General features: G+C 53.7%; 3 protein-coding genes across 3 annotated transcripts; 1 reads left to right on the top strand and 2 right to left on the bottom strand.

Moving 5' to 3' along the window:
* Positions 1–246: 246 nt before the first annotated feature.
* On the bottom strand, positions 247–12,383 carry TGME49_254710 (serine esterase (DUF676) protein). The gene is made up of 13 exons (XM_018781075.1): positions 10,245–12,383; positions 9,336–9,834; positions 7,021–8,564; positions 6,553–6,628; positions 5,702–6,048; positions 5,142–5,206; positions 4,627–4,814; positions 4,309–4,407; positions 3,820–3,942; positions 3,169–3,343; positions 2,275–2,784; positions 1,748–1,846; positions 247–1,421 (listed from the first exon to the last, which is right to left on the bottom strand). Exons 1-13 carry the CDS (start codon positions 11,094–11,096, stop codon positions 1,319–1,321), a joined length of 4,680 nt encoding a protein of 1,559 aa, XP_018638116.1. The 5' UTR covers positions 11,097–12,383; the 3' UTR covers positions 247–1,318.
* On the top strand, positions 12,201–14,010 carry GRA8 (dense granule protein GRA8). Its single transcript, XM_002369485.2, has one exon. It carries the CDS (start codon positions 12,597–12,599, stop codon positions 13,404–13,406), a length of 810 nt encoding a protein of 269 aa, XP_002369526.1. The 5' UTR covers positions 12,201–12,596; the 3' UTR covers positions 13,407–14,010.
* TGME49_254730 (POPLD (NUC188) domain-containing protein) lies at positions 13,306–22,247 on the bottom strand. Its single transcript, XM_018781076.1, has 6 exons — positions 20,799–22,247; positions 16,641–20,289; positions 15,634–16,239; positions 15,293–15,427; positions 14,822–14,917; positions 13,306–14,292 (listed from the first exon to the last, which is right to left on the bottom strand). Exons 1-6 carry the CDS (start codon positions 21,555–21,557, stop codon positions 14,264–14,266), a joined length of 5,274 nt encoding a protein of 1,757 aa, XP_018638115.1. The 5' UTR covers positions 21,558–22,247; the 3' UTR covers positions 13,306–14,263.
* Positions 22,248–22,623: the final 376 nt, after the last annotated feature.

The raw sequence follows: 22,623 nt of genomic DNA on the forward strand, positions 1-22,623 counted from the left end.
TTCATTTGAGTCGCTCAACTGAAAATTGAGAAGGAAGCTGATCGCGGGAGACGATCAGTGTGAGCTATGCTATTTGCCAGCAGCAACACGCGAAGTGAGAAGCTCAGTTATCACGGTCGGCGCAGCATACCGTGAATAGACATCCTCACCTGTCTAGTTTCACTTTTCCTCACCTGGATACACCTGAATCTCTCAGTTCGATAGCTAGTAAAATCCAGGGCGCAGCAGCCGTCCTTCTTTAAGCTATCGGGATTAATATACTCGTACGTGCGACTTTGCTTTCAATGTATCGTTATCTAGTGTCTATGATCCTGTGTATCACTTTCGACTTCAGATTGCGACGATTTCTGGCATCAAATGTGATTTAGGGAACACGCTCCTGAAAAAAGATCTATTATTCCGTCCATGAGCTCGAATCGATAGAGAGAACTGGTGCCGTGGTCCCTTGTTACAGGAATGATTGTTGTTGCGTAGTCTGGAAGAACCACCTGAGTTCTTGTCACACCACGTTTAGATGTGGACATGCGTTTTGGGCTGCGCAGGGCTTCGAGTTTTTCACTGGCATAAATGACAACCGAAACACAACTGCAGCTGATAGTTCATACTTCGTTCCCGCGACAACTGTAACATGTCGACCGTGCATGCGTACGAACCACATCCTTCTGTCGAAGCGTAAGTGAGAACTTCACTAGCGGGATCGAAATGACAGTTTCTGTTAACAATCTGCGGGTAAGCGCCCACGCTGAACCAACTATATTCACCAGTTTGTGCTAAGAAATCCTACTCATTCTCTGGCCGATGCCGAACAAAAATTTGCACACTAAACCGGCAAACTTTTAACGCGACATTAATGACTCAAACGATTCCACCGGCACTACCAGAACCAGGGAAAAGTCGTCCACCGACACCAGCAATATGCCATGAGCGCGTTGGATAGAGCCCCTACGTACTAAATTAACCTTCGTCAAATATCCGTCGTACTTGTGCCAAGCTCTTCGCCAAAAGTACTGGTACGCCAATCTAGGAGCGTTGCCGGAACTGGGAAAAAAGGCATACAGCAGTCACGACTACAGACAAACACAACTTCTCTTTTTCAAGGACAAAATTTATTGTGTCGATACAAAAGTAGGCTTGGCATCCGGACAGAATGTTCAGCTGGAGTAAGGCCTTATGTGAACGCCATGAGATTTTGCGGGTGCCTTATCCTTTTAGACGTACATCATCTCCTTATAACCTAGGAGTGTCCACCTGTTCGCGTTCGACCGTACGAAACATCCGACAGATTTTTCTCTTTTCAGTTTTCCGATTAGCGGGCTGCTTATTTGAACAGGTGAGGATGACTCAGCAAGAGAGTTCGCATGAACGTCTGGTTCTCCAAGAAAAGAATGTGCGCTGCTCGCCCGATAAAGCTATCAAAATTCCTGAAGATCAACAACAGACACCAGCAGATGCAGCAACATGACATGACATTGCACCCGAGGAAAATTAACGTGTCGGTTCTATTGTTACGCTAAACATAACATGAAAGGACCCGATACACAACTTTTCCCACGATGTTTGGACATGCCCATCCGATAACAGCTCACTTCCATCGGATACAGTCGTTCTTAAGATCATTTGCAGTGACAACTGTGTTAAAAAACATCTCGAATGAAGCTTCACTTCCGCTTTAAAAAGAAGCACAATGGTGACGTGTCTCGCCACTAGGAACCTGCAGTGGTCAGCTCTCCTGAACTGTGAACCTGACCTTTCAGCAATTTTGAAATTAACGTTTAGACGAATGAGCTTCTCCGGATTGACATTGCCAAGCAAATTGCGGCCCATCATCTCCACAACCTGGCTTTGCCTGCGTATCGAACGACATGAACAAAACGGTTGCAGCCGGAGCACCGTCTCCCGCTGTTCCACTATTCCATCGCGAAAGCTCTGCAAACGTACAAATTGAAGTGAATGAACGCTCTGAGTTCGCCCAAAGCAACAAATTCCACCCTCGTGCCACGAACGGAGACCCCCGTGTTCAGCAAAGTCTCCGTGATGCTGCTGCCCTCCACCAGTGACTCGTATCTAGAGCGCTGCGTGTATTCGTCGAAGAGCACAACCCGAAACCTCAGCATCCAAACGGCCCCAGGACGTGGCGTCCACGTCCCTTCGCGTTAAACTCCGTGACACTGGCGCGTCGTGCCAAAGCAGGTGCGTAGTCACCATATTCACTCTCGTCCTTTTTACGGACAACTCTGGGTCGGTTCGTTCCTATTCTTTGCAGGGTGGGCTCACCGGGTCAGTTGCTCCGCCTCTTCGGTGTCCTCAAGGTCGTCGGCATTCTCATGATTTTGTTGGCCCTTCGAGTTTTTCACACCGCTATCGCAGTTCTGATCAGATGAAAGCGCGTCAACCTTTCCAAACGAATCATGCGGAAGCATCCCATTTTGACCTTCGAAGTGGCCCATGGAGCCACTGTTTCGACTCCCGTCCTTCCACGACGGGCCGCCGGAGTGCGCAGACATCCCACTGAGTGGCTCCGCAGCTGTCCGACTCTTTTCGGACGCACGCGGAGACACAGTGGGATTTGCACACACACCGGGACTCACTTTGTTGCCTTGACCCGGGCTCGACGCCGGAGGCTCATAGGAGTGCGATCGGGACTGATGCAGCAAAATCGCGGCAGATTGTAGTGGCGCATAGGTGTCCTGCGACGAAGCGACTAGGCAAATGTGCTGAAACTCGCTCAACCCTGGACGGCGACTCAATCGGTACAAAAATGCTGAGGAGTAGTCTTTCGCGTCGCTGAAGGGGGCACCACAGGAAACGCAACTGTTACGGAAACGGTGTTTCTCGAAACATGGCATCACAGTCTAAACGAAGGTGCCAGATTCGATGCATGACTCAAACGTAATGCACGACTAAAGGCAACGGTTTCCTCCGACATTCATATTCGGCCTCTGAATTCTCACGCTGTCTCCCTTCCTACCTTTGACAACGGATGGGAAAACCGGATCCTCGACTTCCAGTCACACGCGCGAAGAGCAGAAATACGCCGCGACTCACTACGTGCACTGACTGACTGCATCGACTGGTTGCGCGCTCCACGTCATCATGGAATTCCTGCCACAATTCTAGAAGCAACGAGGTCCAAACGCTTCATTGACTACCTATGTTGTCCCTCCTTACCTCAGAGTCAACTGCTGGAGACAGAGACTTTTTCGCCACTTCTTCAGCAGCCAGACACCCAAACTGACAAGGCGGCTTTTGCTCTTCACGAACCCAAAATGAGGCGAAGACAGTGACAGGTAAAGGAAAAAGCGGCTGCCGTACGGTCGGATTAGGTGTGGCAGCGCTGCTCGAACTGTGCACACACATCGAACAATCACCAAGTTTCTTCCATTACAATGCGTATAGACGACTTGAGTATGCTGCCTCAAGATCTCGAGAGAGAACGGCTTTTGTTAGGGGACAGAAGCTGTCTTCAAGGAGGGAAAGGCCCAAATATCATTGGTGCACGGAGCTGCGGGGACCGCGCTCTGGCATCTTGCTCTTATTCACTGTCCTGTGCCGGTAAGCCACGCTTCCCTGCCATCAGGGCTAGCAAGGTAAAGGTGTACAATGCGAAAACCCAGCGACTGGTCGGGAAGGACACACTTGTTTTTGACCACAATTTGGTAATGAGTGGAGTGCCGACACTGAATAACTTCTGCGTATGAGCAGAGGTGCCCACGGCAGAACACGGTGACTTTCGAAAGAAGCCCTGTTTTCTGTGAGGAAAATCAGAGCACCAAGAACTAGAGCAAAAACAACGTAGGACCCTCCTCCGTCGAGCCTTACTGATAACGCCTCCAAGAGAATGGCCGATAAAGGAGAGCCTCGCGAGGCCTTCCAAAGGAAAAGACTCCTGAATGTGCGCGTGCACCTCATCGGCGAGGCGCTTGCCCATGGTCTCAATATCTCCTGAGTCAACGTCGCAGCAAGACAAACTCTGCTACATGCACACGTCCTGAGAACGTGACTCTTGGAAACTATAAGCGAGCTGCGCACTCCAACAGTGTGACGCCAAGAGAACAAGCCACTTAGAAAAGGCAACTCTTGAAGAATATGGACGTCCGCAGCACGCCTGCCACATGCAACACGTATACAATATATATGTATATGTGCATATATATACATATATACATATATATATATATATATATATATATGGTAAGCGGACAGAGAACCCCCACAGATGTGAAATCCTCCGTATGCAGCACTACTTGATGACGCCCAGTGAGGTTGGTGCTTAACTCGTCCGTGCAGTTCACTCTGACAGAAACCTACCCTCGGTGTGGTCCTGGTTGGCCGAGGAGCAAAGAAACGCTGCAGCAGGGAAGAAAACTGCGATGTTGTTACGCAAAAGTCTCATGTCGTGGCTGCTACCTGCACAACAAAAGAAGGGTTTAGGGTTTTAAAAGCAAAGCGCAAAAATCTGACGACACGGCTTTTCTTTGCCCAGCACGGATGCACGACATACGATAAAAGCGTGCCTTTTTTCCCGGTAACCGATACACTCGATAAACGAAAAGCAGGGCGTTTCCTTCCCGGCCGTCCCCACTTCACGAAAATTGTTGCACGAACAATTTTGTGTCCACACCGTACCTTGAAATCCATGAACAAGGACGAAGAGGTGAATGCCTTTGGAACTTCGCGGGGCGCAAGCGAGACTGTGAGAAGTCGAAGGAGGCGGCAGCGGCAGACAGGGTGGTACGGCCGGAGGGTTGACGGAGAAAGCACACGCCCGATACCGCTGCTCGAAAACAACGGGGTGACGGTCACTTGCGACCAGGCTGGAAACAGGGAAGACAACCTCTTCCAAACATGTAGGAAAGTCACTTTTCAGTCGAACCCCACGCGTGTCTTGGTTACAGCTTGTACCGTTACATTGAGGAAGCGGTAAATGGGTCAGCGCGTCCGTTCCCGCAAATCAGGCATATCTAACACCGTGATACGGCTGACCAGGCCCCTGTTCGTTTGCGAAAAGCCGGCAGACGCGCGCAAGTGCTCCGAGCTTGGCGCCTGAGAGAAGTTCAGAAGCGACAGCCTAGCCACACAGTTCTTGCTCCCTTCCCGAACACACATAGACCTGAACATCCTGGCACGACTCGAAAACTTACAGGCAACAATCGTGAACGTGCATCAGTCTCCAGTGGATTTCATCCACGACACCGCGCCAGTCGTCCTACAAACATAACAACACTCACATAAAAGTCTCCTTTTCTCTGAAACGGATTCTCATCTCGCCAGAAGTATGATCTCAGAGGTCCACAATCGATGTGTATATTATGCCGTGTTGAACAGAATTACATTCAAAACCGGTTTCAGGTGAAATACTCCCGAAATGATCAGGCGGCATTGCCTGTTACTGCCAAGAAAAAACTTCGAAGAGGTTCTCTATCACAGGTAAAGTGTCCCCGTCTCCACCATCGTGTGCCAGCAGCGCACTTGTACTCATTCTGTGTTTTTAGTTTATTTGAAGACAGGAATCCGCAGTCGTTATTGAGCACCACGCGATTCTAGACACTGAGGCCACGAACGTGAACACTGTAGCTCTGTTGGATCTGTTTACATAACTTTGCACGGCAGATGGGCGTCAAACTGTGTCCGCAAGTTCCTAGTCCAGCTTCGTGTGCGCCCGGTCTACATCTCTCCCCCGTTTTGTCCACTTTCTGCTCACTGCCAGATCCGACATCGCTTCCTCGTTCGCGCAGAGGACTGCCGCCACTGTCCTCTTCTGCTGCTGAACTTCGGAGTTGTCGTCCCAGTCGTTCTTCGCCTCTGGACACCCACGCTGGGTCAGAGCCGCAGCGGCAATGGCGGCGGCTGCAGAGGCAGCAGCGGCTGGAGGAATGAGTGCCGAGGGCGAGAGGCCTGCCGCCGTCACCTGAGGGAGGTCTGCGACAGCGGGCGGGGGGAAGTAGAGCCTGTCAGAAGGTCGAAGTGGAATGACATGCTGCAGGACGAAGGCAGAGAGCCGGGACGCGTACTGCTGTTCCCAGTTCACGCGCAGAAGGAGTTCCATTTCTGAACGCATCGCACAGACGAGAGGGCAGCAAGCGCGATGTCGAGGGTGGTGACTGGTGGAAAGAAGTGCTGGATGCAGTCACCTCTAGCGTGGCATGAGCACCAGGCATGACGGGACAAGTGAGTGTACTCCTTTCGAAAACAACGTTCGCCTCGTTTCGCGAATAGTTGAGAAAAAGTGTTTCAGTACTTCCAACAGCTGGTCCTACGTAAAAAAGACGTGAAAACGGATAAAGCGCTACACTTCGGAAAAAAGATAAAAATATTCCCCTTTCAATACCAGCGGCCAAAATATTCTATTGAACACCGTCCCGGGCCATGTATCGCCGTCCACAAGCGAAGAGGCATTCAAACGTCATCCCCCCAGTATCCAACCTTCCTGCCAAAACCATGAGATCTTACACGCGCGCCCACAAATGGCAAAAAGTGAACCTTCGTCCCCTTTTTGACCACGTATGCAGACCCACAAAAATATTGCCGCACAAGCCGCTCACTCGCCCTTACCGTGACTGATGACGGGCACTGCCGCCAAAAGACGGCTCCATAGCGTGAAGAGCTGCCTGGCGATAATGTGCACATCCTGTGGCGATACCAGCACAAAAACGGGCAGTACAGAACGCGGAATCCATGCGCCCAATCGATATATACATGGGGTCCCGAGAAACGCCTTAAGAGAACCCCTCCGAATTCATACAGTCAAAGAATCTTGTTTACGTTTCCGTTGATAGATACAAGACAAGTAAAAACGTGGCCCTCATAGTGTCGTGTGTCGTCATCAGGCCTGAGTCTTGTCTTCTCACTGAAGACTGTCAACCGCGGCTGCATCCAAAACCGCTGAGATCAAGGGGTCATCGTAGACAGGAACGGCGACTCGGACCGCTTCTCGCAAGATTAATGTATCTCGAAGAAACGTCTTCACACACACACGCCATGAAGGTGCTAGCAGAACAGGGCTGTCAGGAGGCCACTTACGGATGCGATGATGCTGCAAATTTCGTCTGGAGTAATCGATTTCACGCGCGTTTCCAGTCGCAGCACTTTTACGACGACGCATCTTCCGCCACTGAACGGTTGTCTGCGGCCACTGCTGACTTCTTCGCCCCTGGCTGAGTCTCCAGAGCACCGACGATTTCCAGAAAGCTGCATTCGGTCACCATTGGACGCTACACCAGGCTGTTTCTCCACCAGGGATTCAAAGCCAGACCCCACGATGGTCACGCTGCCTTCCGAACTGTCGTTCTCCACGTGCAGTCCCTCTCCTTCAACCCGAATACCACTGCCACCAGAGTGCCTTGTGCTGGTAGAGCGACTACTCTCCCTCGTTGGAGATTCGTGGCTGATTAGGAGCCGGAGAAACCTGTCCGGAGTAATGCCACAAGAGACAGAAGGCGAATTGCCACCCCGTGAGTCCGGAGCAGCTTTGCTCTCGGTAGCGGTCTCCGGCGGATCCCGGAAGAGCGCGCCCGAGGCTTGCAGGACACCGCCGCCGGGCAAAATGAGGTCGTCGATCTGTTGGAGAGGTAAGAGGTGCTGCCGCCTCTCTGGAAGCAGACACCGGGCAAACAGCTTGGCTGCGGCCGTCGCTAGCTTCAAATACACTTCAATCAAAAGTTGGAGACAGGCTGCATGCAAGGCCGCGGCGCTTCCCAGCAAGTTTTCCTCGTCGAAACTCTCGTGCTGAGGCCTCTCACTGGGTGCATGCGGAAGAGGCCTCGTCTCCCCTCGCTTGCTTCGTTCGCCGAGCCACGTGCGCGCAGCCCCCGCTGCCGCCGCAGCTGCGGCAGTGACTTCGTTGGCACTTTCTCTGGCGCGAGCACCATCCCTGACGCGTGTCTTCGAGCTTTCCGAGAAAACAGCTCCGCCTGCCTCCGCAAAAGCTGTCCCCGCGCCCACAAGAAAAGCCGCGAGAGACGGCTCCAAGGTCAGCAGAAGGTTCTCGACCTGAGCGAAATGGCCGACGTCCCTCCCAGCTTTTGGGCCTTTTCCGGAGGGATGTCCGGGCTCCGTCTTCTGGTCCAAGAACACTGCGGCTTGCGGGGTGTCGCCAGTCGCCTCGTCGGCCATGAAGTCTGACCACAGCTCTTCGTCTTCCACGTCGTCGTCCTCGATCCAGCCGCCTCTTCGCGTCCTCGCCCCATCCACAAATCCCCCGTCACTTCCAACGTTTTTCGGCACGAGCCTGCCGGGACCGGGTCCGCGAGAAGCCCGTCGGGAGGCCTCGCTGCGGGGGGGCCGCTGGCGGCCTTCAGACTTTACAGACTCGCCTCGAGTCCGCAAGTCGCCTGCAACTTCGCGGCTGTCGCTGCATGCACAGCACTTTTGTAGAACTCGGTGGAACTGGAGAAACGCACAGCGCCGATGCTCCTCGAAGTGATGAGGCACGGGAACCGGGAAGGGGGAGAGCGGCAGGGCGGGGCGCAAGCGAAGTCGAATATCCACCACAGACGCAACGAGAAGCATGTGCACCAGAGCGAACTGACCTTCATCGAAAATGACCGGAACAAACGTCTGGATGCCTGTGGACAAGAAACGATAAACAAGGAGGACAACACATGAGAAAGACGGTTCAACCAGTATCCGGACATGGGGGATATGAGGTCCGCTGCGGCAGCTGCTGGTCTCCAGCTGTGCAATGTACTTTTATTTGAATGTTTTATTCTATAAAGCAGGACAGCCTTCAAGCAATACGATTAAGGACTACAAATACCGAGACTCAGACAAATTCGCAACTGAACACGAATTAAACTTTATATGTGAGGAAATACTTCCCACTTGCACCATATATATATATATATGTAAAACTTGATTTGTTTCAAATCGCAGGAGAGCTGTTTTTCCCCTATATTTTTTTATTACAACTTTGACCCTGGCTCCGGAAGGGCGCAGGAGACAATGAAGCAAGTCTTTCACGACCCCATGCTTTCGCGTTGTAATGGTTCTTTTCTGAAACAACGCGAACGCGCCCGTTCAACACAGTCATTCTCTTTCTGCTGAGGCGAGACACCGCCACCTCCGAAGCCGTCAGACAAACGAAGTCGGAAGCATCGCCCTCACGAAGAAGTATTCCGTGTTCCGTCTGAGGACGTAAACCAAAGTCGACACTCGACAGAGAAGACAGACGCCCGCATAGAGGATCCCCACAGAACGGCACTTGGCCTCCGCAGCCAGGGTAGCTACAGCCGACGCCCTTCGTTCTGAAGGAAACCTGGCACTGGAAAGCACCTCAAAGTAGCCATCGTGGAAGCGCACTTCTAGGTCACAACACACACACACAGTTCTTGACATACCCGTCAGGAAGTTACTGATGAGGAGGAATTTCACAGCGAGGCAAGACGTTTCTGTCCCGTCGCCGTCTTTCCGCCCCCGTTTCCCTTCTCGGCCTGGCCGAGTTCCAACTCCTTCGGGTGTCTCTCGCGCCGTCGAAACGTGGAAACTCTCACTGTGAGTTCGGTCCCCCGAAATCTTTGTTGAAGCAGAGCGCTGCCAGGTCCCAGTCGCAGGCGCTTCACTTGAAGGCGTGGCTCCCCCATTCGCACCTTGTCGCCCCCGAATCGTACTCCCCTGTCTGCAGGACTCCACACGCTTCTCGCTCTCCTTCTCGCCTCCTTTGGCCCTCCCGCGATTCATTGCCGCCTCGTCACTGCGCTCGGCACTGTGAGACGAAGGATGCGGCGAGTGCGGCGTGAAGCAAAGGCTCAGCTGGAGAACCGCGAAAAGGTCCGTGAGCGTTGTCGGAGATGAGAAGGGGACCTCCACGCGGAAGCAGACGGTGTCGGAGAGTGCAACCTGCGAAGCGGGCACGAGCTCCACAAGAGGAAAGCGCTGCTAGAGAGAAGAAAAGCAACCCAGCGGAGGACACACAGACCACGAATCTAGCGTAAGAATCTTTTCCTGCACCACGAAGGGGGCATTTGGCGAAGGGGCCGCATTCGAGCTTGAATGAACGACTCGAGAGTTTCTGGCATATCCCACGCGACAAACAAGTGCGACAGTTGGGAATCAGCGTTCCTGAGCGTCACGGAGCTCCACCTCAAAAGCCATGTTTCGTTCCATTTCTCACAACGCGCTCGGGTTTACCTCTTACTTGTGCCTCCTGTGCCAGCAGGCCGCTGAACCCCAGTGACCATCCCAAACAAAGACACAGCAATGGAAAACGCCTTTTGCATCCACATTTCCGATTCGTTTCGGTGGCGCACCTGCTCGTCGCAGTAGCGGATGAGGAAGCCTCTGGTGGAGAACGAGTTGTCTGCCTCACTAATTTTGGGGGGGACAAGGGCGTGGCTGTTCCGATTTTCCCATTCCCCGCGTTTGTGTTGGAGTCCGCGGCTGGCGTCGAGTGCACTTCGAGACAATCCGTCGACACTCTGCTGCTCTTGCTGGAGGAGGAAAAGCACCGCTTCGTTCGCAGCTGTCACTGATCGGTGTCCCGACGCCCCAGAGCGATCGTAGGCCCAGTGCTGTTGCTCTCCAGATCGGAGTTTCCCTTCGAGTCGTCCGCCCACCCCGCCTCTCGCAGGCACGCCACTCAGAGTCCTGCGACTCGATCCGCCATCAGAAGCATGAAGCCCGTCCTCTTGCTGAAGCGGAGATGAGAAGAAGGAGTAGGGCACTGCAGCCAGGGCACAGCCGTTCCGCCGGTTAAGCAAACGTCGCATGCAAACCCCAGTCTCCGGGGCTCCTGCCACGCTGCGGAGGGGCTTCCCAGCCTCCCGGGAGCTGTTGCTGCCATCTTCACTCCGCTGAGAGACATCAAACGGCCGGAGTCGCGAAGAAGCGGCGCCTGTCGAGCCGGCTTTCTCTTCTGGAGGAGAACTCTTTCCCCCGCCACCTACGGCGGGGACGGAGTAAGACGCAGCGCCCTCAGCCCCCGGAGACGCGTCCCCGTCTCCCGGTGAAGAATTCGGCTGGCCTCTGACCGGAAGAAGTAACGACGAGCGAGGGTGGAGAATCACTTGGGCTTTGACATGGTAGATGCCCTGCTGCAAGAGATCAACATTTCGAAATGACGTGAAATGCAAAGCGAACTCGACAAGCAAGTTGAGAGACATGCCGCCGGATCAACGAAGGATGACGCTGACGGAAAATCCTGACTGGCGCTTCGAGACAGAACAAATTGTGTTCCGTTGACTCCGCAGACACTTCGAGGCGATTGTCGACCTACGGGAAGCACGACCGGCGTGAACAAAATAGATGACAGAAAGGCGATGGACGCTACCGAACTCGCTTTCAATTGCGGACAAAGTCTACGCTGCTACCTTGCATCCCAACTCTCTGACTATCGGGCCTTTCCTCAGCCTCACTGGACAGCTCGAAGAGTCTTCCGCCACGTGTCTGCGCGCTGCAGCCTCAAAAATGGTTTTGCGAAATGTGCAGGCCAAATGAGGCACCGGGAAAAATACACTGCTGCTCACACCGTTCTGCAGCTTCCGGCATCTCCTGGTGCCACGACTCCTGAAATAGTCAGTGAGGATCTTCCCCAAGGCGAAGAAATGCGTGCAGGACGCCCCCAAAACAAACGGCCATAGTCAGTTATTCGTGTTACAATTTCGCTGGAACGCCGGAGAGTTAAGTAGGGCTGCGAGAAAATGTCTTCCACATGGGAAAAACTCCGGTGAAACTTTCGAGAACGCACGACTATCCAGGCGAAAAAATACGCTTACACAGAGTGTGTGGTGCATGCGTGGACATGTCTCACGCTGGTTTGTACTTAGCGACACCACCAGGACAGTCCGTTTCCGCCACAAACTGACGCAGAGCTGAAAACAAGTGTCCGCCTACAGAAAACGAGTTAGATTTATGTAGACAGCTGAGAAACGGTGCGATGCGCACACAATCGAGGTTTTTTTGCTAAACAGGGTGACAGTCGGCATGCAACGGAAACAGGGGTCGGGCATTCGCTGCTGGCTACCGACACATCCTCCAGGCCGTCCACACACATATAACAACGAATCAACCAAGATTATCCCGGGGAAATGTCCCATATATCTCCGTTTCTTTCTCGAAAGACAGGGATGGCATCGATGTGTAGCACCCAGTTTGTTTACAGAGTGACATGCATGTGCGTGTCTCTTGCTGCGCTAGCCGGGGGGTCCGGTTCGAACCAACTTGCCAGCCGCGCTTGCCGTCTCCTGGACGCAGAAAATGAATTACACTTGCTCCGAGTTGACCTTGTTTTCAGCAGTGCCGTGTTTGTCTCATATCTGACACAGCAGATTCAGTGTTAACAGTTGACAGAATCTGTGGGTTTTTATGGAGACGCGGACTACGTACAATAACGACACTGTCGCTGTTTTGCGACACACGTGCTATGGAGCAGGATTTCGTGACACAGACACCAACGCCTCAAAACGTTTCAGAGACGCGGACGCGAACGTCTCGAGGGATACCTCGTGTGATTCGATCTCCACCAGAAATATCCATTCTCCCTTTAGCGACACTCAGGTTTGAGCAGTTGCATACGCTCATGGTCGCTTCTGCGACTTAAATTGTTGTTTGCAGCCCGCAGCTCTTCAAGTTCTTTTCTTCGACAGTTTCCGCGCTGTAGTAAGATGGCTTTACCATTGCGTGTTTCGGCCACGGTGTTCGTGGTCTTCGCTGTCTTTGGTGTAGCTCGCGCCATGAACGGTCCTTTGAGTTATCATCCAAGCAGTTACGGAGCGTCGTATCCGAATCCGAGTAATCCTCTGCATGGAATGCCCAAGCCAGAGAACCCGGTGAGACCGCCTCCTCCCGGTTTCCATCCAAGCGTTATTCCCAATCCCCCGTACCCGCTGGGCACTCCAGCGGGCATGCCACAGCCAGAGGTTCCGCCACTTCAGCATCCCCCGCCAACGGGTTCCCCTCCCGCGGCAGCTCCCCAGCCTCCATATCCAGTGGGTACTCCAGGAATGCCACAGCCAGAGATACCGCCTGTTCATCGGCCGCCGCCTCCGGGTTTCCGTCCCGAAGTGGCTCCCGTGCCCCCGTATCCAGTGGGCACTCCAACGGGCATGCCCCAGCCGGAGATACCGGCAGTTCACCATCCGTTCCCCTACGTTACGACAACCACGACAGCTGCTCCTCGTGTGCTGGTTTATAAGATTCCCTATGGAGGCGCTGCGCCCCCCCGTGCTCCTCCAGTGCCACCCCGTATGGGCCCGAGTGATATCAGCACTCACGTGCGGGGTGCAATCCGGCGTCAACCCGCTACCGCCACCACAACCACTACTACCCGCAATGTACTACTCAGGACAGCGATACTGGCTGCAGCGGCAGCAACCTTGATAGCCCTGTTCAGACAAAGACCTTTGTTCACGGAGGGGGTACGGATGTTTCCAGATTTCCAATACAGATTCACCGTCCAAACGACGCAGAATTAAATTTCCGGTTTACGAATTCAGAAGTCACTTATACAGTGGGTACACGACCTTCGTGTCGTCCACACCTTGTTTCCGTTCCGGTCACAGGTTGTGTCTACAAACGAACACGGTGGTATGTGCTGTAGACTCAGGGGTGGGAGGAGCGCTGTAGGGCCTTCTGGAGAGCTCTCAATGTGCGCTCTCCGCTTATATTCGTGCAGCGTTATCCTCGTGAGGAGCGTCGATTGTGTCGTGCCCAGTGTCGCCGGACTCGAATCAGAAACCTGCTCTGTAGTAGCTCGTGCTAACGTCCTGAGAAACGCTGTATTGGACATTTTGAAACCTCAAAGAAATAAGCGCCACAAAAGAGCGTGAAAAGTGGAGAGGACATTGCAGTCCGGGATCGTCAGAGCATGCTGCATGCGAACAGCGGCGCAAACCTCGCGGTTACTTCCGAGTTTCGTCTTTGCCGGTCATGCTGTAAGACTGGTTCTGCATCACCGGGATGGACTTTCTCCCACCGGCTAAGGTTGAAGATAAAAACTGGCTCGGCAGAACAGAGTAGATCGGCACAGAAGTCTTCCTTTCTATCATGTGCACAGTGGGACAGCACCCGCGAGCCAGCTGAGTTAGACACAGACTCATGAAGTCGAACTCATCAGCCACGTGTCGAGCATTTTCTCTAAGCTGCCGTCAATTATGCCAGTTTGATCACGCATTCGAGAAAGCCATGTCGCTGGGAATTCGAATGCATTCAGCATGGATATTCTCTTGCGGGTACTCGCCAGGACGAACGGAACAGGGTAAAAGCCCAGTTGAGATGACTCCAGAGACTGGCCTCAGTTGCGCTCGTTGACCACGACACGCGTTCCATGTTGTTAGTCCTGAATAACCATCGAAATCCATGCTGAGGTCAGGAACAACACAGGAAGCAGTTCAGTTGCTCGGCGACATGCACGACCGACACGTTAGCTTCATTTATTACCAAGTCCATTTGTCCGTATATAACTACCATGTTTCTTAATATCGTAGGTATCTAAACACGTCATATCCTTCTTAGTTTCGCCACATTAGTTGTCCTAGCAACGCTCAGCCAGGTAAATCGAATGGGTATTTCCACCAACTCGTAACGCGAATGCACGTAGCGACTACAGTAGCTGTGTGCAGTGCCTCTCTACAAAAACGCCGACTCTCAGACGCCAGCCTCACCAGAAGCCCTGCCCCTGTGCCCCAATTCGCTGCGAATAAGGCAAGTGCATCGCAGATTCTCTGCAGGTTGGCTTCAATCTGTACACTGGTTTTACACTGCCAATGGATTCCAGTTCCACTACACAACAACAACACGCTATGTTCGTCCATAAAAGAAACCCTTTGAGCCGTAAACATGTGTTCTGATGAGAGTTATTTCAAGCCGATCACGCTTGCTCTTCACGCACCTGGATGATATCGCCTCGATTGAATATTCCGAAGCCACACCAGCAGCTTCACTCCTAGACAGTCGACGTCAACTCGACGCGTTCGTGATCCATGCGCTGCCACATCACATACACACGTAACACAAAATCGCTCGCTGCTAATGAGCCACGTTAGCCGTTGGTTCGCCTATGCACTGACACTTCGTCAAACAATTCATGAACGAGCATCTACTTGTTGCCAGCGCCTCTCTCCCTGGCGTGGCAGCACGCTTGCTACTCTGGCTGTTCTTCGGGAGCTTTTTGTGCACCTAACAAGCTTATCACGGGTTGTTTATTACCGTGAAGTCTCTGGAACTCATATTCCACTTTACTTCACTCAAGAGTACGTGCCACCGAAATGGTGATTATGATAGACAGGTGATTTGGATGATTGTTCTCTGGCAGTCGCCATCCTCAGGCAATGCGGTCCGACGTTAATAAGCCACTATTCACCTGGCTCATGTGAGTAACCCGGCGCACTCCTGTTACCTCCGCAGAGAACTCGAAGCTGCAGTTGCAACGCTTCCAAAAACGCCTCAGCCGAAACGCATGCAATTCCGAAGCCCTTGCCCCTTGCTAACGAGTGTTCTGCAGACACAGAACACCGTATCGCCAAATCCTCTTAGTGTGGCGGATGAAGCATGTTCTTGACCTTCTGCCTGCGAATTGGTGCACGCATCTGATCGCAAACACCCAACGGTCTAAACAGACGGTTCACACACCGGAGATTGAGAGCTCCATAATCCTTTTCTAGCGTGTTGCGATGTTATTCTTCCTTGATAGACCGCACTTACGCCCCGTGGTGACGAAGCCTATCAGGCGCCGCTGAGGACCCAAGTCAAAGCATTCAATTTCAGCTCCGTGAGTTGGCAATGCAGTGGTACTGGTCCGCTCCCTCTGACCCGATTCTGAGCACTGCGTTCCGTAGTTGCGCATCGAGATTGTTTTCGCTCGCCGACTGTTCGACGCAAGAGTTGCTGCCACGGTCTGGGCCCAGAATCCCGTGACTTCTTCACGTTTAGCAAACGGATTTGAAGGTGGACGTCCCTCCTGTTCCATGGTGTGTGTAATTTCTCGCTCTGGGTCGAACGTAGATTTCGGTACGTTTGGGGACGCGCAGTCGGCCTTGTTGGAACACGGCTGATTTCGAGTGTAAGGATCTGTCGGTCTCTCTGCAACAGCTGTTTCACTAGCTCCACCTTTCGCTGTCTTCCCGTCCCGTGGTGGACCCCGCTCCAAGGCTTTTTTCGCAAGCTGACTTCTCGTGAAACGTTTGTGGACCGGCTCCTCCAGGGAGAAAGCTTCGGGACGAGCAGGCACGATCCGACGGGGAGACTGAGCGGTGACACCATTGCTTGCTCTCCTCGATCGAGCATCAGCATCTAAGGAGCTTCCATTATCTGTAGGGAACTCAGAGCCACGCAGGTTTCGGGCATCACTGCCTGCCTTTTCCGCACCACAGCCTGCTGCTTGCGAGCCTCCTCCTGGGTAAAATTCGGAGAGCAGCCCACCTTGTCTTCGTTTCCATGGCAGAGACTGCTGCTAGATATCGCTTCGTAAGATAATAATCTACTGCAAGCGAATGAGGAAAACGGAATAGCACGCTGTTTCAAAAAGCCATACGAAGGTTAGCTCCTCCCATACCCTTATGCCATTCCCAGGTGGGCTGTGGTTTCACTGCAGAGACCCCGTTTACTCCAAAACTCTATCATTCCCTTACGGAACAAGCAACATGCGTTGAATGTCACACAGATTTGCAAGCATGGATCGCGTAGATACGAAACACAGCAAAACCACTTACTTTCAAAAAAGAGGAGGAGGTCTTCTTTGGTCATCAGAAACAGTTGACACAAGCGCCTCGGGACACCTCGCAAATGAGCCTCGACCTGGACAGGAACGAACCAGCCGCTCACAGGAGACTCCGAGGGGATTCTGGGAAGAGCGCATTGTACGGCCATTGCCCCGGTCACAGGAAGATTGTCCACTTCGCTTGTCCGCTTCGACTGATTTGAGACACTTCCACTCTCTTCCATCTCACATAACATCCGAGCCGTCACGTGCGCATTCTCGACCTCGTGGGACGCGACCCCACGACCTAGTTCCGCATCAGCATCGGCCTGGCAAGCTTTGGTTCCTTCTAGAGAGCTTTCTCCAGCTTCAATCCGTTCGCCTTCGAAAACGTCGCCGCCTCCACCTGAGCCGAGGCTGCAGCGATTGGAACCACGCTGCCGCCTTTCAGAGCGCTGCACGGAACATCGATCTGGAGTTTTGTGTTCGAATTGGGCCCCCTGAAGTAGACTTGAAACCTCCGCCAGAAACGCCTGAGCTGCGCCGCGAAGCGAGCACGAAGCTCCAGGAGTAGATGAGGCCACACGCTCGGGCTTGCGACGTTTCTCCATGGCGGCGCCTTCCTTCGGCGTGGTCGCCTGTTTGCCTTTTACAGACAGTTGGTGCATGCGCCCAGGTCCACCGCAACTCATGTTATTTCTGCATCTTCGCTCTGAAGCAAGAAACCGGAGGAAGTCGAGGTGCGAGACGCGCAGCACGGGGACGGGAAGAAACGGTTCTGGGAACGGAAGCCTGGAAGGGACCGGCGGGAGCGCAGGCATGAGGGGAACGTCGGCACGGAAGTCCGGGAGACTCTTCCGCTTCCTTGACTTCTGACACAGCGGCGGCACTAACCACGGAAGCACCGTTGGAGGAAGGAAAGACGCCTCCAGTCTGAAACCTTTCCGCTGTTCTCTCTTGACGTAAGCGCTGAACGCGCTGCGGGCCCACGCGGGCAAAGCCACCGGGGCTTCGCCGCATGCATCGGCCGCGGCAGGGGCAATCGGATGAATCAACGCAGAGGCGCCCTGTGAAGCAGGCACATCGCCAGCTTGGTGAGCCAATCCAGAAGAGTGATCGGGGAAGCCATGAGACTCACTGACGCCTGCAGGGTTCGCCGACCCACAAGGTTTCAGTGCAAGTCTCCACGTCGGGAAAAACGGACACGGGGTGGCATTCACTGCGAAGTTCACACGCTTTCCTGGGGGCTTTCTGTGATGACGCAATTCGTCTTGCCAAGCAGCGCAGAGAGCTGCGTGCGTCCCAGCCTGACTGTCGGGGAAGTCAAAGGGGAAGTCCGGAGCTCCACTTTCCAGCAGCAGCTTCCTTCGGTCTCGACAGCCGATCGGGCGTGCGCCGTAGCGACAGAGAAGCACAAACAACCGGGCGACGGCGCTACTCACAGGAAGAAACAGATCGATGCCGGAGAAGGGCGAAGACGGCCCAGTCGCAGAAATCTGTTCCGACCGAGAGGGTACCACACACGCCGGGAACGAATGCTTTCCTTCGACCTTGTCAAAACTTCCTGAAGCAGTGGCAACAAAAGAACGGTATGGAGCCGCGGGCGGGGCTCTCCATACAACGAGACAGGGAATCAACTTCTCCACACTACTGCGTGAACCACCTGCAGAGACCGATCCGACGTTGTCACTTCGGGCCGCGGTTCTTACTGCAGGTGCGGAGTCCACAGGGCGACCGGATAATGGCGACGCGTCATTCGCTCCTGTATTGACATCAGGTGGAATTACTATTTCTCCTCCTACCCTGGCTACCCTGGCAGCATCGGAGGGACTCGCTTCTTTTCCACTTGCCACAACCGAAGAGCTAACAATTCCAGCAGATGCATTTGCGGAAAGGACCTGCGCCTGCTCGTGAGGAAGGTCCGGCAGAGCCACTACTTCGCCCAGTTCTTCCTCTCCTATCCTCACAATGTTCTGGTCAAGAGAGCTGCAAAGCTCCAAACTCGTTTCCTGGAAGCCGCATGGGCCAGGCTTAGGCTGAGTCCCTCTTTGGAGACCTTCTGCAATCCCTCCACCTGCTTCTTCCTTGTGTCGACGGCGTTTTCCCTCTTCTCGCACTTCTGCTGTGTCAGGCAAATCCTCCCAATCACTGTCGTGACTTCGCTTCGCAATTCCTCGTTGTCTCGTTCCACATGAGAGGCTGTTCACTTTCTGCCTCGTCTGCAGAAGGGCACGGAGGCTCGCCCCGCGAACGGTCGTCTCTTCGGAATGTCCCTTGTCCGGATGAGGCAACCCTCGCTGAGCGCGCAAGGCTTGACGAGCGTCCTGTTTTTCCTTCAGCCTCATCAGCAGCTTCTTCAGATTCAGTCGCTTCCTGCTGCGACGCACGGGTTCCCATAAAGAGCTCGAGGCTTCAGCTGTGGCCTCACTGCGAACGGCTTTGTCGAAGAGCCTGGAGGCTGCCCACCTGCTCTCACACCACGCAAAGCGATACAAATCGTCGAGCTGCGAACTTTGCTTCTGTGGCTCTTGTGACTGCTTAGCAGGGACCCCTGGAATGCGCCGAGTCCGAGGAGGGAACGGACCGAGAAGTGGAGGCAAGAAAACATCAAGGGGTAGGATCGCATCACCAGGAGGAGCCGCGCTGCAGCAGCCATTCGTCAACGTTTCATGAGTAAGACGCTTCCACCAGAGTTGCGGGGTGACAGCCGCAGGATCAGTTGTAGCCGACATCAGTTGGTCCCGCTGGAGCCTTGTTGCCTCCGAAGCTGGTGGAGTCTCCAAATGGGCTTCACCGAGGAAAGGCTCACCAAAGGCGAGGTCCTCGCTGCCCTTCGCCTCTTCTCTTGTTTGCTTGCAGTGCTGCTGAAGGCACCTTCTGATGGACGGTGTCTTGAGCGTCAGCGCCAGCAGCGCCAGAGCATGTGGCCCCACCAACTCGAACCAAGCAACATCATCAATTAACTCAATCTGAACAGCTACTGAGTCGCCCATCGAAACATCGTCGGCGCAGGGATCGCGGTGACCAACCGAAGAAGAGCCCCCTTGTTGGGTCGCTTGAAGTGCCTCAGCCGCCCCGCGGATCTCTTTGTGAGCGGCGTCGGAAGCCGAAGGATGAATCCACAGCCAAAGAGTGCGAACTTCGTCTCTCCGTTTCTTCCCGTCGGGTTCGGGAGATCCTTGGTTGCGCGTTCCCGGGGTACCGTTCTGAGAGTAATCATCGGGTTCAGGTTCCACAGGCTTCCAGAGAAACTCGGCGGGCCCAATGAAGGTTCGCCGCTCCTCTGACAATCCGCGGGTGAACAGAGACAACCGGCCCCGCTGTCTGCCGGAGATGAAGAGGCGACTCAGGAAAACAGAGGCGTCTGCTCCACACGAGACAAGGACTGCAGAGAGAGCGTCGACAGAACCGCGGAGCTCCAACAGCTGCATGTAAGATCGGTCATGGATCAGGGCTTTGTGTTTCGAGTATCGATACAGCTTTCGCTGACAACGCTGTGTTGGATGAGACGCCAAACGGTAGCCCCAGAGGTTGACCATGTGGAACCGCTTGGCGTGAAAAAAGTGCGTTGCCAACCACCTTCTTGGGAAGGCTGCCCGACGACTGTAGATGGTTGCGAGAGCAGCAGGGCGCCGACGGTCTTTGCGAACTCGTCGGCTCGGCTGTACACACGAGATGCAAGAAGCGGGCAGAACAAGGGAGCAGACACACTATTCCTCAGCGGTGTCCCCCGTTCCCCTGGGGAATCGCTTCACATGGCCAGAATGAATTTTCGCGGACGCTGGAGAGTGTGTTAGGATGTGGTGCTAGGCTACGCATTGTTAGAGAAAGCAAATCAGGCACCTCCGTCGGAAACAACAGCTGCAAATTCGCGTACTGGAGCCTACGTTTAGATGTGAAACAGAATGCAAGTGGGTCCCCACAGCAGCACGCACGCTCTCCCATCTGCTATTGCATGTCACCAGAAACAGTAGCGACGGGTTTCTGTAGTTCCCTGCAATTTCTCTGGTTGGTACTGGAGACTGCAAATGGTGCCTCTCCGTGGAGTGCTACAAAGCAACAGCAGCGGTTATCCCCTAGAGAGAAAAAGTAGTTTGCCGGGAAAACCAGCCCCAAATTTAGGCTAGCAGCGGCCCATATGCAAGCAAATCGTTAAGAAAATGTGTCTTACTCGAGGAGGGGCCTTTGCCATTTCTTCCAAGATTGGCCGCCTGCACCGTCTGGGAACTCGATATGGATTATACGACATGCATCTTCGGCGCAGCTCAACATGCAATCGCTGGAATGCGCGCTTGGCAACTCCTTGGTGCTCGATTCGACTGGCCCTTCCTGTTTCTTCTCTTGTTGCATCTTCTGCGTCTCCTGAAGCCTCTAGCTGGTGGCGCTGCTTCCGAGGCAACTGCTCTTGCTGGCGCTGCTTGCGAAGCTGTTGGTTTTGTTCGCGCTGCTGATGCTGTTTCGCATGCAGATGGTGCGGAATATTCCGTATCCCTTCTAGCAGACTCCGTAGTTCGCGCTCCCTGGCTCGCACAAGGGCAGGGACCGACAGCAACTGCGGCAACGGCGGGATCTGAGGAGTTCCCGAGGCTGACCTAAGGGTATCCGGGAACGATGGAGGCTCTTCCGTTCCTGCTGCCACCGTCACTGACTGCGCTTCTGCGGGGAAAGGTGGAAGGGGCGACAATGGAGGGAAGAAGGGTATGGCAGATGCGCCCGAACTGAAAGACAAACTCTCTTTACGCCCCATTCTACCGGAGGAAACCTGGACAGCCGCGGAGTAGGGACACGCCGATAGAAGCTGAGACGATGTCGCAGCTGCAGATGTACTCGATGTGGGGTTCTCAAGTCTCTCACCAGAAGCGCTCTGGTCTGGTCGCTGACGCTTCTTTTGAGATGCCCCCCGATGAGGCGGGCCAGTCCCGACTGCCATGGTAAATGCCCCAGACGGACAGCACTACAGGCTGTACGTAGCCGCGGAGAAGCAAGCGTGTCACCACTAAAACATGGACAAGACCTGAAGTGGTGGGGGCAGAAGCAGGGTATGTGTTGAAACGTTGGACCTCCGTATCGATACGAAGTCTTGCGTGTCCCACAAGTCAAGAGCAGTCTCGAGAACCAAAGACCGCAACCCCCAACCGTGGAGGAAGCTACAGCACTTCACGGAGGAAAAATGAGTCAGCTTTGGAATGGTAAGAGAGAGGAAAAGGAAACACACAGTGGGCGTTTGCATGGCAGGATCACAAGGGAGTTGAGTGATCAAAAGGTATTAATGAATAACAGCACCGTTCCACCGTTTGCTACCCTCACAAAGAATACTTGGATCCGGATGGGCAAGCATGCTGTTTGAGGTCAGACGTGTTTTTACCATAGAGCATAAAGCTGAAAAGAAGTCACCTGAAACGACCTGCAGACGCGAGACGAAAAAAGGGGATGGGCGACCTCTTACGTCCAATCCAGCATTTCGTCCGCCTAACTAATGCATTAGCAAGACGCCCCTCTGCGGAAATTGTGGGACACGATACAGCAACTGCACAAATAACAAACGCAGCATTATCAAAGGAGCACGAGTTTGCAGCTATTCTTCTGCTGCTGAGCTATACTTCCGCAGAATGGACCGAAAAAGTGTCTACTATTCTGTTCTAACAAAACTTTCCTCTGGGTACGATGCCTTTGCCATCGCCAGCGTCGGCATGCGTGCTTCTGGCGCATGCATGCTTTTGACATCATCGACACTAAACAGTCTACGGTCAGTTGCAAATTTAGCCAACCAAAAATGCAACAGACGGTATCCTCGAACTCAACAGCTAGCGCCTTGAGAATCAGAAGACACTGTGTCCGTTTTTTTGTGAATCGTCACCGTGAAGACCATGCTGGCTAGGTCGCTGTACTGTAACTAAGCACAGGTACTGTTTGATGGCGGACGCCGAGGTCACTTGGCTCCTAATGCGAGCGGAATCGTTTTTGGTAGCTCCGTGAAGAAGGGCGTTTACAGCCCA

This window comes from Toxoplasma gondii, chromosome III (assembly GCF_000006565.2).
Source record: "Toxoplasma gondii ME49 chromosome III, whole genome shotgun sequence".
Taxonomy (NCBI): Eukaryota; Apicomplexa; class Conoidasida; order Eucoccidiorida; family Sarcocystidae; genus Toxoplasma; species Toxoplasma gondii.